The 14,166-nt window shown below is 50.7% G+C and overlaps 1 protein-coding gene across 1 annotated transcript in view; it reads right to left on the bottom strand.

Moving 5' to 3' along the window:
* Positions 1-14,166, bottom strand: part of LOC126581679 (serine-rich adhesin for platelets) — a 139,097-nt gene that overhangs the window by 24,478 nt on the left and 100,453 nt on the right. Inside the window, exon 4 of the mRNA XM_050245497.1 lies at positions 12,073-12,551. Within this exon, the coding sequence (XP_050101454.1) occupies positions 12,073-12,551 (479 nt within the window). The remainder of the gene's footprint in view (positions 1-12,072; positions 12,552-14,166) is intronic.

Here is a 14,166-nt window from a genome sequence, read left to right on the forward strand (position 1 = left end):
CTCGGCGAACTCCTCACGGGACTTTATTGTAATTACGTGACGTTTCAACCACTTCTCCTGGCATCCTGGCCGTGGCTGTAGACGCGACAGGATAAATCTGGAACAGTGAACAGGCAACGACAGCCCTGTTTCTTGTTACTCCACCTGATCTCGACTACTGCTGGTCGTGATTGCGTGAAAATATGATAAATTTAGTTGTCACGCAATGGAATCGTTTAATGAGATTGCCTTTCTCCCTCTCGGCATGACTGTGCAGTGGTGTAAATGCTCCCGTTGCCCGTTTCCCTTACGCGTCTTCCTGTCATCACCGCCAGTAACGATCGACGGTCGGTTGGAAGCAACTGGTTGTCGAGCTGTGAGTTCGTGATTCGCACGTGGTGCTCCCCGGTGGCCAGTTAAGGTTAACCGTGGTACCACCCCGGGCACACCCAATGCCAATGCCATTGCCGTACGACCAAGCAACCGGGTGTAGCACCAGCTGGAGTTGGATGGAAGGACGAAATCCATCTGCCACACTCGCCTGCCAGCCTGGAACGATGGTGTTGCTGCTGCTGCTGCTGCTGCTGGAGGTGCTGCTCTGAATTATTGATGAGACTTGATGGTTATGGTTTAGGCGTGTTTTATGGTCCTCAAGCACACCCCTCCCACTCACTCGCGTACGTACGTGATAGTGTGTTCGTGCATGTGAGTGTGTGTTGGCCAACGGAGTACGTTCGCTTGACCGAGTTGGACCTTTTTTTTCGGAGGGTCGGAGTCGCTTTTGGGTGTTCGCTTAAAAGTGCTACACCTCGTTTTCGATCAACGCATCGCCGATACGTACGGCACACTGTCGATTCCAGATGGTCGTTTGGTGCGTGCGATTGTGTGAGAGTACTCCTCGCTGAGGGGAACGCGTCCAGATCGTATACCGATGTAGAGCCTTATAAAGGTGATGGGTTGTAATGATGATTGGGAGAAGATTGGCACTGTTGCTGCTGCTGCCGGGTAACAAGAAGTTACATGTTACATATCCCCTCGCAGTGCTCGCTATAGAGATACTTTAAGGTCAGTTGCTGGCCACAGTGCGTCATGATAACAGCAGCAGCACCACCATCAGCGGTGCTTGCTATCCATCTCTATTCATTCGCCTTCATCTGCTGTCCACTCGGCTGGTCCACTGGATAGACAATCAAATCGCAAAGTAATTGTTAAGTAGCCGTATCCCGAAGGAGAAAGCAGCTCCCAGAGGATGGAGTAGAGCAACTGGACTGGAAGCTCCTCTACCGTTTATGCTTTTCCCGTGCCGCACCATGTGATTGCCGTTTAAAAGTGCCAACATTCGGTGCAATGTTTATTCCGCCATTTGTTGGTGCCACCGGTGGCACCGGAAACAGCAGCAGCAACCGAGCACACTGTTTCCGGTAGCGCTGGTAGCGTAGCGTCGTCGTTGTCGTATCCCGGAACCACAACCCACGAACGAACGAACGAAGTGAAGCGGAGTGGAGCGGAGCATTGTACAGTTTCTCATTTTATTTTTATTAGTTCATTAACGTAGCCATCGTCTGTGGCGTTGGAGTTGGTGAGAAGAAAGAGGAAAGCAGAGGAGGAAAAGCGAGGACGGTTTTGTGGAGAACCATACCACTCCGTCCTTGCTCTGGTCCTGTGTCCTTTTCCTGAGTGGGCTCTCTGTTGTTGTTGGTCTCTTCGCAGCAGCAAGCGGCTTTGTCCGAATCAAACCCAACCCAACGGCTCCTGTATTCGATGCTCTATCGCCCGTAATTACTATCTCTCTCTCTCTGTGGCTACCACCTTCCCCGTATCCAAACTAGGAAACCAGTTGGGTAACCGTTTGTGAGCACAAAAGCGTCGTCATCATGGCCCCCCGGCGGATGTTCCCGGTGTTCTCCCGGCGAAGGATAATCGTTAGTTCAAGAATTAGTGGCTCGACTAATGCCCAGCTTTGAACGGTCGGTGGAAGAAGAGAAACTGGGAGGAAACAGAGCAAGGGGCACGCATTCATGGGATGACGATAAAAATCCGCTCTCTTCCGCCAGCGTTCTTCCCGGAGCGTTGCTCTCATGCCATTGCTGTTACAACCAACCACACTTACAAATGACACACACTTGGTGTGGAGTATGGCAGGTGCCGGGCAGGTGGATGAAAGTTTTAATTTATGTTTATTTATTTATTTATTTATTTATTTATTTATTTATTTATTTGTTTTGTTTAGCTTGACGGGCCAGAGGCTTAATCAAGTCTACTCATCGCCGCATTAACACGCATACTACGAGTATGGTTACTGTACAGGGTGGCCTGCGCTTACATCAATCGCATTCGTGCGGATTCGTCCGCGAAAGTTGTCAAGAGAGATGTTATAGTCAAAGTTCTTGAAGTTGGCGTTAAACTGTCTGGATGCAAAAGTTAGCGGTTCAAATTGTCCTGACACTGTGCGACTAAGACTGACCGAAATGCAGGGGGGCGCGGTGCGTGAATTACGGGACGGTACAAGAAAGTCAAGATTTTCGAGGATGGAGCTGCAGTCGATCTGGCCCGTAATTAGGCTAGCTATAAATGAGCATTGCGCAATGACGCGCCGCGTGCGGAGAGGTTCGATACCGAGTAAGAGGCAACGTGCTAGATACGGGGGTAACGTTTCACGGTTAAAGAGCCCTGAACGGATGAGAGCGTATCGCGTGAAATGCTTTTGAACTCGTTCAAGCCGAGCAATTGTCGTTTCGAAATGGGGGCACCAGACGACTGAGGCAAACTCCAGAACCGAGCGGACGATACAACAATACATAGTTTTAAGGCATACAGGGTCGCGAAACTCCCGAGTCATACGTATGAAAAGTCCAAGCTGTTTTCTGGCACGCGTAATCAAGCAATCAATATGATGCTGAAACGTTAGACCGCTGTCCAATGTTACACCTAGATCCTTCAGCCGCTCAACCCTGGCTATCGATTCGGCACCGATCACGTAGTTACAGATCACGGGGTTTCTACTCCTGCTAAAGCTCACGGATTGGCACTTTTTTATGCATATGGTCAGTCCGTTCCTAGCGCACCAGGCCTCCAGATTGTTGATGTCAACCTGCAGCTTTCGACAGTCCTCGAGGCACGTTATCTCAGAAAAGAGCCGGGCATCATCAGCGTACAGGAGTACTTTAGCGTGTTGAATTGAGTCAGGCAGGTCATTGATAAACAGATTAAACAAAAGGGGGCCCAAGTTACTGCCTTGCGGTACGCCTGATGAACTGGTGAATACTGTCGAACATTCCGTAGATAGTTTGACATGGTACTGCCTGCCCGTGAGGTAAGAACGGAACCAATCGATCATGAGCTCCGAAAGCCCAATCCTGGCTAGCTTGGCTAATAGGAGCTCATGAGGTACCGAGTCGAATGCCGCCTGAAAGTCCGTGTAGATAACGTCGACCTGCGATCCACGGTCCAGGTGACGTCTGCAGAAACTGCAGAACTCCATGAGGATTGTGGTGGTTGAGCGCTTCGGGACGAAACCGTGCTGCAACGGGGTGATGATGTGCCTTGCCCAGAAGGCCAGGGCATCGACCACTACCATTTCGAAGACTTTCGCGCACGCTCCCAACGATGTGATGCCACGATAGTTCGAAACGTCGTGGATGCTCCCTTTTTTTAGGATCGGCGTCATCCTTGAACATTTCCATGCCATTGGAAAACTGCCCGTCCGTAACGACAGGTTGAAAATCCACGAAAGAACAGGTGCCAGTTCCGCGCTGCACTGTTTCACCAGACGCGCAGGAATGCCATCCAGTCCAGGGTTGCATGTATCCTTCAGGCGGTTGATGGCCAAGCATACCATTGCTGGTGTTACAGAGATGCCATGGAACTGCAATGTCCCAGCAGGAACGCTGGCAGCATCACCAGCTGCCATGATGTTAGACTCGGGTAGTTTAAACACAGATTTAAACTTCGTAGCGAAGAGCTCACACGCTTCCTTCTCGTCATTCGCAATCCGATCTCCAAGGTGCACGTTGCTGGGGGGTCCGGTTTTCGAGTTTCTACGATTGTTCATGGTTTTCCAGAATCGGGACGGTTGCCTGTACAATGACGATTGAACACGTTTGATGTGATTACCGTACCTCAGCCTATTGTAACTCTGATAGCGATCGCTGGCACAGTGGTAATCAGCCTGGGAATCTTCTGTGTTCAGTTTGTTGTGTATTCTTAGTAGTTTTTTCTTCCTTCGCTTCAGACGCTTGAGCTTCGGATTGGACCATGCTGGGATCCTGGGAGGATCCGCCAGCGGTGTTGTTGCATTTATGTTATGTATCATAAACTGTGTGAAGGCGGTCACTGCATTATCAATACTGACAGTCTGTAGTGAGGTCAGGTCATAATTTGAGATTGCCTGGCGTAATTTGGCAACATCGCATCGGCGGAAGTCGAGTCTGGTTGTGGCACGGTCAGTTGTAGCATTGGTCGATTGTTGGTGGTTGGAGTGACTATAAGGAGTGCCCAGCACGCAGAGCAGTGGTGGATGGTGCTTGTCCAATGGGAGCAACGGATCAGGCGCAACATGGACGTTGATGTACGGTCCAAGCGACTCGCTTACCAGAATTAAGTCGAGGAGCTTCCCATTGACGTTGGTTACATTGTTCAGCTGGAATAAACCGCTGCTGTTGAAGCTGTCGATGAAGAAATTATGACCTCCAGTGCCAGTCACTGGAACATAGTGGTTAAAATTCAGGTCACGAGATGCTGCTAAATCCCATGTGAGTGCTGGTTGGTTTATATCACCGATGAACAATATTTTACGATTACCACGGCCGTGATCGGAAAATTCGCTCAGCGTTTCGAACATTGTTGACAGAACCGTGGAGTTGGAGCTTAAGCTGGGCGGAACATAGATCCCACCAATCCAAAGCGGCGTCGCAAAATCCACGCGCACCCATACTTGCTCGAGGGTGTCGGTGCCTGTCCTCGCGATAGATGAAGGAATGCCTGACCTGATCGCGATTAACACTCCTCCACCACGACTGTGCATGCTTGCACGAGGATTACGATCGCAACGGTAAACTGTGTGCGTGTCGTTGCAAAACAAGGCTGTCGGGATATCGTCATCCAGCCACGTTTCCGTTAGTATAACGATGTCAGCGACGGTTTCAGTAAGAGCAAGTCGCAAGCTGTCGATTTTTGTTTTCAGTCCTCGGACGTTTTGGTATAAAACCATCGGGGGATCTTCTGGTGATGCCTTGAAGTGCTGCGGAAGTGGTAAGTTGAAGGAATCGCTGTCTTTGCTAGTGCTGTTCGCGAAATGACTGGTCAAGTACCCCGTCAGCCCGAGTGCGCGGTTTCTTTCTCGGCTGTTCCTTGTCATTGATCGATGGGTTAGGCTTGGATATGGGCGCATTTTGAGCGGTCGAAGCAGTGATCGTTATCGTGTTTTCTCTCGGGTGCTCAGTGAAGGGTGTTTGGTTGGCTGGTGGCAGTGAAACATGTGGTGTAGTAATCGTCATTTCACCATGTGACTTCGGGCGGAAAATAAACTCCCGGAACAGAAGTCCGCGTGGCCAAGTGTTGGGGTCTAGTGCTTTATCCTTCAGTTCAATCGGCAGCCCGACCTTGAAGGACAGAAAGCTAAGTGAAGCGACGTCAGCGTCACTGCGAACGAGCTTTGTAATGGTCACGTCACTGGTACCCAGGCTCTGCGTGACCATTGCATGAACCGCGTCGTCCGTGGTGTCCGTTGAGATTCTCGAGATGAATACCCAAGATTTTCGATTCTGGACCGGGACCGTCTTGATGATGTTGGTGATAGGTTCAGCAGTGCCACTGATGAGCGGGCGCAGGCCAGGCAACGGGTTCTGTTCGGACGGCTCGGTGGAATTCCTAGCGAGCGAGTGAGAGTGTAACGAGCCGACCACTGCGGCAAACGACGGAGCTAAGCGTTCTGGGACACTATTGCCTATGGTAGGGCCACAACTCACGGACGACGGAGCGAAGGCACTAAACATTGACTGAAGTTCCGCTCTCAGCTCGGTCAGGATGCTTTCCTTGAGGTCAGATCCAACCTGTTTCAGTGCCGACTGCTGACCAGCAGCGAATGCCTCTGCACTCAACCTTTTCGCTGCCGGTTTAATCATGAGCGCGGAACATGCCGCGCACGCCCAGAACAGCTGTTTATGCTTGGCGATCTCTTCAAGCATCTTAGGCGGCACGCCAGAGCAGGCTCTATGGAATGTGGCATTGCAGTAGCCACCGCATTCCAGTATTTCCTGCTTCTGGGAGATTTCCCGAACGCACGCGTGACAAGTGTGCGGCATGATGAGTGGTGGGTATTGAGTACAGTCCAATGATGCTGATGATTATGATCAATGTGATTTCCTGAAGGTGTGTGTGTCTGAATCGTCCCGTTGCTATGGTGATGGTCGACTAGTGAGTGGGTGAAGAGTTCCAATCAACGCCTCGGTGATGACGACAAGAGATGTGATGCACACTACAATCCAGCCCTAGTCGCAGGGACGCCAAAAGATCGACGGTAAAAAACAATCGATTGCGCAACAGAGACTGCACGACAGTGAGAAACGGTCACGGGAACGAGATCACAGTGGAGTCGAACAAAACAAAAAAGAAAAAAACAATAAAAAACGGTGTATAAAACAAACTGCGTCGAGAAACACGTCCAGTCGCGAGTATGACAAGAATGCAATGTTGAAGTAATCCCACACATAGACACGGAGAAAGGTAACGAAAGAACCGTGGACGAGGCGACCGAACAGACGGACGGAGTAGGCGCTGATTAAACGCTGGTTAAGAGGATTGTCCTCTCGCCGCAGGTCCTTTCGCAGCCAGGTGGAATGGCTTATGTGTTGCACAAGGGCCATTGCTGCTGCTCATCGTCACACATTTTTGCGCGTTCGTTGTGCTTCCGGAACGTGGTGCTGCTTGAAGTAGAAGAGCTGATTCTCTTGAATGGCGCAGACACGTTCGTAGCTAACAGGTGAAAGAATTGCTGCTGCTTTGGCAACCATTTTGCGAACCGTGCTGCTTTCCATACTTTCTTACGTGAGCTTCGGACTAAAATCGTGACACGAGCACATAATTGGTGATGTTGGCGCATCCCTCATTATGGTGTACGCGTGTGCTGCACGCTGCCTTCATAATTTTTTGCATCTTCTTTTTCTCAGACCTCAGAAGTTCCCCGAAGGTTTACATCCCATGGCAAAGGAGCCATCAAAGGCGGAAACTTGGGATGCATCATTAGCGCAGCGCACAGAACTGCACGATTCCGATGATGCCGATGGTGTTATGGTGTTTCTGAAGCAGCAGCAGCAGCAGCACCAGTAGAGTGCTCAGCCAGCTAACATAATATATCTGTTAATGAGATTTTAATTTCTTTTGCTTTTTCCGCTTTCGCTCGAATTACGACCAGGACTCGACGTCGACGAGGACATCCAATATTGGAGCCACCGTTCAGTTCCAACAAAACCAGAACGATGCAATGGCGCCTCAGGATTCGATTGTTCGAGTATTGATTCTCTGTTCCCAGTTTCAGCAGCAGCAGCATTTCCTGCTTCCTTCTGTGTAGTGCTCGGTGTTGCGTAAAGTCAGCATTGATCCGACGAGCGCATACCCCTAATGATGGCGAGTGCTTCTCAAACGACGGAGTGGCCTTCGGTCTCTGATAGATTGTAACTTTTTGCCCCGGAACATTCTCTCGCTCTCTCTTTTCTTCTTTCGCTTCATCTCTCTTTCTCTTTCTCTCTCTCTCTTCTTCTCTTGTGACCATAGGGTTGGCTTTTGAAAATTGTCTTCATTAGGGCACAGTGGATGGCGCACTGGACTGGACTGCTGGCCGATAACAAATTGCGCTTAATGGATCCGAGTGCCAAAGTTCAGCTCCAGACTCTGGAGGGTCAGGAGGATAGGTCCCGGCCCTGCTTCTCCATCCATGCCATGGCCTCCATTTTCCTTTCGGTACCATCCATCCATGCCGGACGGTCGTTCCGTTCCGTTCCGTTCCGTTCGAAACCCTCCGTGCAAATTAATGACCCTCAATTGCTGGTGATCTATTGAGTACCGTGTCGGAGGCACTGTGTGGGCGAAACCCCCGGAGAGGGGAGGGCTAAAGCCGGTAGAAAATCCCTATTAATCCCAAGCCCTTTTGCCTTTGCCTAGAGGGATAGAGTGAAGAAGGAGATGCTGAAAGATGCCCGGAACATCGAGAGAGAGAAAGAGAGAAACAGTGAGAAGCGAAGAGCTCCCGGTTAGTAGTGTCCGGTAGATCCCGGATCTCCCCGGGTGGCTTTCATTGCGTCGGTTGAAGGATTTAACAAGTTGCCTTTCATCTTCAAAGACCCCATACAGGTGTGCAGTGGACAGTAATTTGCCGTAGAAATTGGCACCCCAACCCGTGCCCCGGCCCCGCGCGGCTTGGGTTCGCTTGGACAGTCCAGACCGGCCATATTGTTGACTGGAGTTGACTAGGTCCGGACTCCGCTTTCACTCTTTACAGAAATGTCCTCGAGGTTTCCGTTTTCTGGCCCTGGTGCGTTTGTCATAAAGCTACGCAGCTACTGTAACAGGCCCGTGGTTCTCTGTCCACTGGTCCTCACCTCACCCTTTTTTTTGTGGGGGGGGGGAGGGGGGGAGGGGGGGGTAAATAAATCTCGGTCCTCGGGCATACCCTTGGAGCGGGAGACGAACAAGATACCGAGAGACACGCCACTACGTCTACGTCAAAATGAGAAAATGAAGATGAAGATTTATAGTTCCGTTCACTCCGGTTCCCCGGGGTTCCTGCTCTAACCAATCGCGGGGTTTTGTTCGTGCCCAGGAAGTCATGCAAACCCTTGGGCCCATGGTTCCTAACCGGCGCAAAGATAGTGGGTCCGATCGTAGCGCCGCGCACTTCTTTCATTCGAAGATGGTGGAGCACCAACTTTGAGTTAATTTTCACGCAACAATGCGTCGTCGTTGTCGCTGGTCCGCGCGGGCACTGACTACGGGTGGACACGGAGGGGTTGACGGAGCGCGACGTTTTGATTAATGATGATGATGGCCCGATGGTTCAGTTTTGATGCCCTGAAGCGTGTGCCCGTGGCCAGTGCGCGTTCTAAAGTTGGTCCGGAAGTTTGTCAAAGAGTTGACGTACCCACCGCAATCGCAATCTCGACAGACTCCGCAGACATCTCGCCTTCGAATGTCCCTTTTCGGCCCCCCCTTTAAAGTGGCCAACAAGACGTGGTGAATATTGCTTTCCGGAATCAAATTAGGCATCACTCCGCTAATGGTGTACGACCGTGAGGTCCGTTTGCGTTGCGACTTGTTGTTGTTGTTGTGTTGTTGTGTGCAAGCGCTCGCTCGCCGAGGCCTAGACCTCGTCTCGTCCTAATGATGATCATGTTTTTGATCTGTTGAATGTTTACCGGGCGAGCCGGGCCTCAAAGGACGCCCACGCGCTACCCAAATGGAGAGTCGAGGCTTTGGGTTGATGAAAAACAAGATGGATATCGTTATCCTGCCGCTCTGCCTGCCTCACTGGCTTGAAACGCTTTGAAGTCCTTGGGTAAATGGGGGGGACGAGGATGAAGACGAAGATGTTTTGGGTAAATTTGTGTCCCCTCTACACTCTCCTTCCTGCCTTCCTTCCATCATGCGGTTCGCTTTCAAAGCAAAAGGAAGGCCAAAGATTTGGATGCCACGGTACGGTGGCAGCTCTCGGTCGCCCGCTCGCTCGCTGTCTTCATTCAATATCCGCGTCATCAATTCCTCCGGGTCTCGCCGGATCCACCCCGATGTGTACTCGCCCCGGATGTGTAATGTGACTCTGGGCCTCTTGGCCCGGCGCTTTACAACTCGACACCTCATTCCCACTTTCCGGTCCCTAATTTAGCAGCAATGGCTGCGTTTGCGCTGATTGATAGTCGAGTAAACAGGTGCGTTCACTTGTGTTTGTGGAAAATTCAATGATAAATCCCACGCTGCTGCTGCTGTTGCTGCTGTTGCCGGTTTGCGGAAGCAATTTCGCAAAAATGTTTCTATTCACAGACAGTTTCCCTCGCTCGCCTCCTCATGGTCTCAAATCAAACGCTCGTGCGCTCGGTGAAAATGTGTTAGCAAGTACGTTCCAGTCCCTTAAATGATTTTAATATCTCGCCCGCCCGCGTGTTATCCCTCCTCCGGGGTGTTTTTGGTCCTTCTGGTGGCTGGGACTTTCTCTCCTGTTTTGCCGATTGGATGCTTCTCGCCAGCCGTCAACGATGCGAGCGGAAAGGAGTCGTTCTCGGCTCGGGGGGCGACGTAGTGGCAAGGGCGTCAAACGGAGACCTTTTTCCGGTTTCCGGTTACAATTTTGTATCCCTTCGTTTCCCTTTCACTCGCAAGCACCTCGTCTTCGACGACAGCGCTTGGCATCAGTATCACGGAACACCCCGGAAGGTGCTTTGATGCAGTGAGATTGAAATCGATATTCCTTATTTTCACTTCTTTCGGGCAAACAGGACGAGCACACAGGCAGCAAGGGTGGTGGTAGTGGTAGAGGGGTCATCATTAATTGTCCGCCCTACCGGCTGAGCGACTGGCGGACGCACTGGAGCGTACCACGGAGCATCCCGAACCGGTGGCAAGATGATTTGCGGGATTTAATGATTTCCGTTTTATCTTTTCCAAGCAGCACTTTTCCTCCATCCAGCCGCTCGCGTTGATACGAACTCAATGGTGGGGGAAATGTTGACATCCCGTAGTCCCAGGTAGTCCCACTGTGGCCGAATGTGTGCCATTTTGACCGGACTCGGAACCATAAATTAACGAAGAGTCAGTGTTCAGTTAGAGTGGAAGAGGACAGGCGGGGCAAGGTTTCTTGATTTTGGGATCGCTGGATGGCCCGTTGTTCCGGGCCGATGCCACTCCGGTTGGCTTTCCCGGCCAACCCGGCTATCGCCATCATCGCGAGTGTGCTCGAGCATTGGCATTTCCTTTCGGGTAACCATGGCAGACCGATCGTGACGGGTGCTTCGTGAGGATCTGAGTGTCTCTTCAATGTTTGTTGGCAGCCTTTTTCGTGCATGATTTAATCATCAAGAGGCATCATCGGCAGCATCGACCTGAAACGGTCTTTCGATTGCGACGACGAAGATGAAGCAATTCGTCCACCTTTTGGCTGCGAAGCACGTGTTTGCGTGCCGGGTGCCTGCTCGTGGACGTATCCTGGGGAGGGATACTTCCAGCGGATACATTCATCTGCATCACGAACACGGAAATTGAATAAGCAGCGGCTCAACGGTAAGGTAGTTTACATTAGGGTGCGTGCGCGCGCGTGTGTCGGTTCTTGAGTGATAGTCACTACTGCAAACGACTGCATTTGGTATCGGGGGCTGTGTATGCTCAGTTCCGTTTGTGTTGAGCGAATGTTTAACTTTATCCGTTGATGGTGCACTTAGAGATGGTGTCCTTGGGATACTGTTTGTTGTGGTGCATAGAAATTCAATGCACGTCTTTCGTTATAAGATATAATCAGTTAGAATTAGTTGGTTGTTTGGAAATGCTTAAAATAATTCAGATAACGCATTTTGACTCCAGAATCTCACTGTAAAAAAGTCAATCTCGAATTCAGTTGATGATGATGTTTAAGGTGTTGATTAAGATATCGATACCACCCTTCAAAGCACACTAAGATTGATTCTTTGTCGTCAAAATTTGTGTTTCTCGCGACACCAAACACCATCAATCATCTAGAAGGCTTCAAACCGTCCCTAAACGTGATTGATGCATTGAAGAAACATCTAGTAGGTAAAGTATGGCCGTAGCTATTACAGAAAGCATCATAGTTCACGTAGATTCTAAATAAACGTCAAGTGTGTAAAGTGAGTTCTAGTTAGTTTGTCACCGAACGCGATTCTTGTTCCCTTTATCGCAGTGTGATCTTAAATTCTCACAAACAAGAGTTCTGTTCATGAAGATGCACAAGCGCAACCAAGAAGATGGACCAAAAACCTGGGTTCGTATTAAATCCACAACAAACGATGCGACCAAACGCGAAGGACAAACCGATTCGAAGATCGAAGTCGTAATGTTTCCCACTCCTTTCTCTCCCTCTCTCACCATTTCTCTTACCTGACACTGCTGGGGTCCGTGGCGCGTCGGTGAAACGGTCTTGGGCCGTGGTTTCTTCACCAGCGAGGGCAACCCGGACAGTGGCGACGACGAAGCGGATGGTGGTGAGGACGAGGCCGAGCTGGGACTCCCGGATGCCATTGACGGTGAGACGGTTTCGGTGCGTCCGACCGTCGTCAGGATGAGACCGGCCGATGAACCGGGGCTGCCCGCCGCCGCCGCCGCCGTCGCCGCACTACCACCAACGGAAGCACTCTTGACGGTCACCATCGTCGTTCCATGATGTACGATTCCCGGTGAGTTGGAGGCGATGTTGATGGAGGTGGTGTTGCTGCTGCTGCCGTTGCTGTTGTTGCTACTACTACTGCCGCTGCTGCTGTTGTTGTTGTTGTTGTTGCCGGTGCTGATGGACTGCGAACCGTTGAGCAGGTTCGTGATGGCGTCCCTCGTCTTTGCCTCGATCAGCGTCGCTTTCGTGCCTGGGGGAACCGAAAGAGAAAGAGAACCGGAAAACGGAAACGATTGAATGAAATCCGATCAATATCAGTGGGGCTGACTTTTCGATCCGACCTCCGTCGCTCTTCCCTTTCACGGAGCATGAGGTTGCTATCGAAATGAGATTTCCTAATCCGTCTCCATTTCGCCGTCGTCGTTGTCGTAGTCGACGGTCGTTCGATCCGCCATCCGGGAAGTCGCAAGAAAAGCGCTCGCTTCCGGGGCCCCGAAAGCAAGCGGATTTAGATTGCGACTGTCGGATTAGCCGGCAATGGCAATGGCAAACTAGCGGGCAATTGAGTGGGTCGCCGGCATACCTCACGCGTTCCAGAGATGGGGTCGGAAAGGGGTCCTCCTTTTGCTTCCGGAACCCCGAACGTTAAGGATCTTTTTCCGTCTGCCGGCGGCAGGACAGGGAGAGGGGACGAGAACAGAACAGAGTCAACAAATTCATTGAACGGGGGAAAAGGAACGCGGTTCGCTTTGGCGCTTTGATGTTCCGGGACCGGATTTCGTTCGAAGGAATTTGTCCGGATTAGAGATAATTGAACGGAATGCAATATATAGATTGGTACAGAGTGCGAGCAAGCAAGCACGCAAGCATGCAGGAAGGATGGCCGACCGGACAGATGCTAGTGCCATTCGCAAAGTGCATGGCGTTCTATGCGATCCGGAATCCGGCAGTCGCTTCGTCCAACGTTGTCGTTGCTGTTGCTTCGCTTCGATAATCCAAATTAATTTCTTTCCAAAAAGGGGAAGGGTTTCGCTGTGCGCCAGCGTCTTCGGGAACGATTCGTCGACGATCCGGAAATTGAAATGCCCCAAATAGTTAATGAACTGCTCGGAGCCAAAAGCTGCACCACTGAGTGAGGAACCGGTAGAACTTTTAGCGAAAGCTGTTGGCGACAAGGATCTTCTCCATTTTTTCTGCTCTTATTATGTTCACCTATTAATGGAGTTTTAATCCATAATCGTGATAAATTATTTGAAGTGCTCGATAGGATTCAACAACTTCAATTGCGGCACGGGAATGGATGCGCGACCAAAATTGAAGTCAACCGGTGGTTAATCGGATATTTGTTGGCTTTCAATGTCCATATTGTTTCACGATTGACCGTTTTATGCGCACAACGAGCAACTTGAGCAGCTGCTTTCTATTAAAAGTGAGCGTTTGTTCGTGAAATGGCGTTTACAAGCGGAAGGAACTTCACTACCTGAGCCTTTGTATAGCTTAGAACTAGACACAGTTTCTCGCGACTGAATATCGTGTACGGATTGATGAGCTACATGCCAAGGTACGTTGCCATCGAAGTGCAAACCCCACAACCCGCTGCTGATCCACTTTTTCACCCTCCCTAACTTGGTTTTATTTTCTGTGAAAGGAAAATGCATGAAAATCCCCCCGACAGTACGGAACAATTGGAACAGTCTGGTTCCCAGCCCAGTCCAGCCCATCCTAGCGCACCGCATTCTGCATTCTTATCTGACTTTCGCAGTTCAGCGAGCGAGAAAAGCACATTTCGCCTGACTGATCTCCAGACAACGGTTGGCTGGCGCCCACGCTCACTGCATGCTGTGCATGCTCCAAATAAGCTTTTC

The sequence above is a fragment of the Anopheles aquasalis genome, chromosome 2, assembly GCF_943734665.1.
Source record: "Anopheles aquasalis chromosome 2, idAnoAquaMG_Q_19, whole genome shotgun sequence".
In the NCBI taxonomy this organism is placed as follows: Eukaryota; Metazoa; Arthropoda; class Insecta; order Diptera; family Culicidae; genus Anopheles; species Anopheles aquasalis.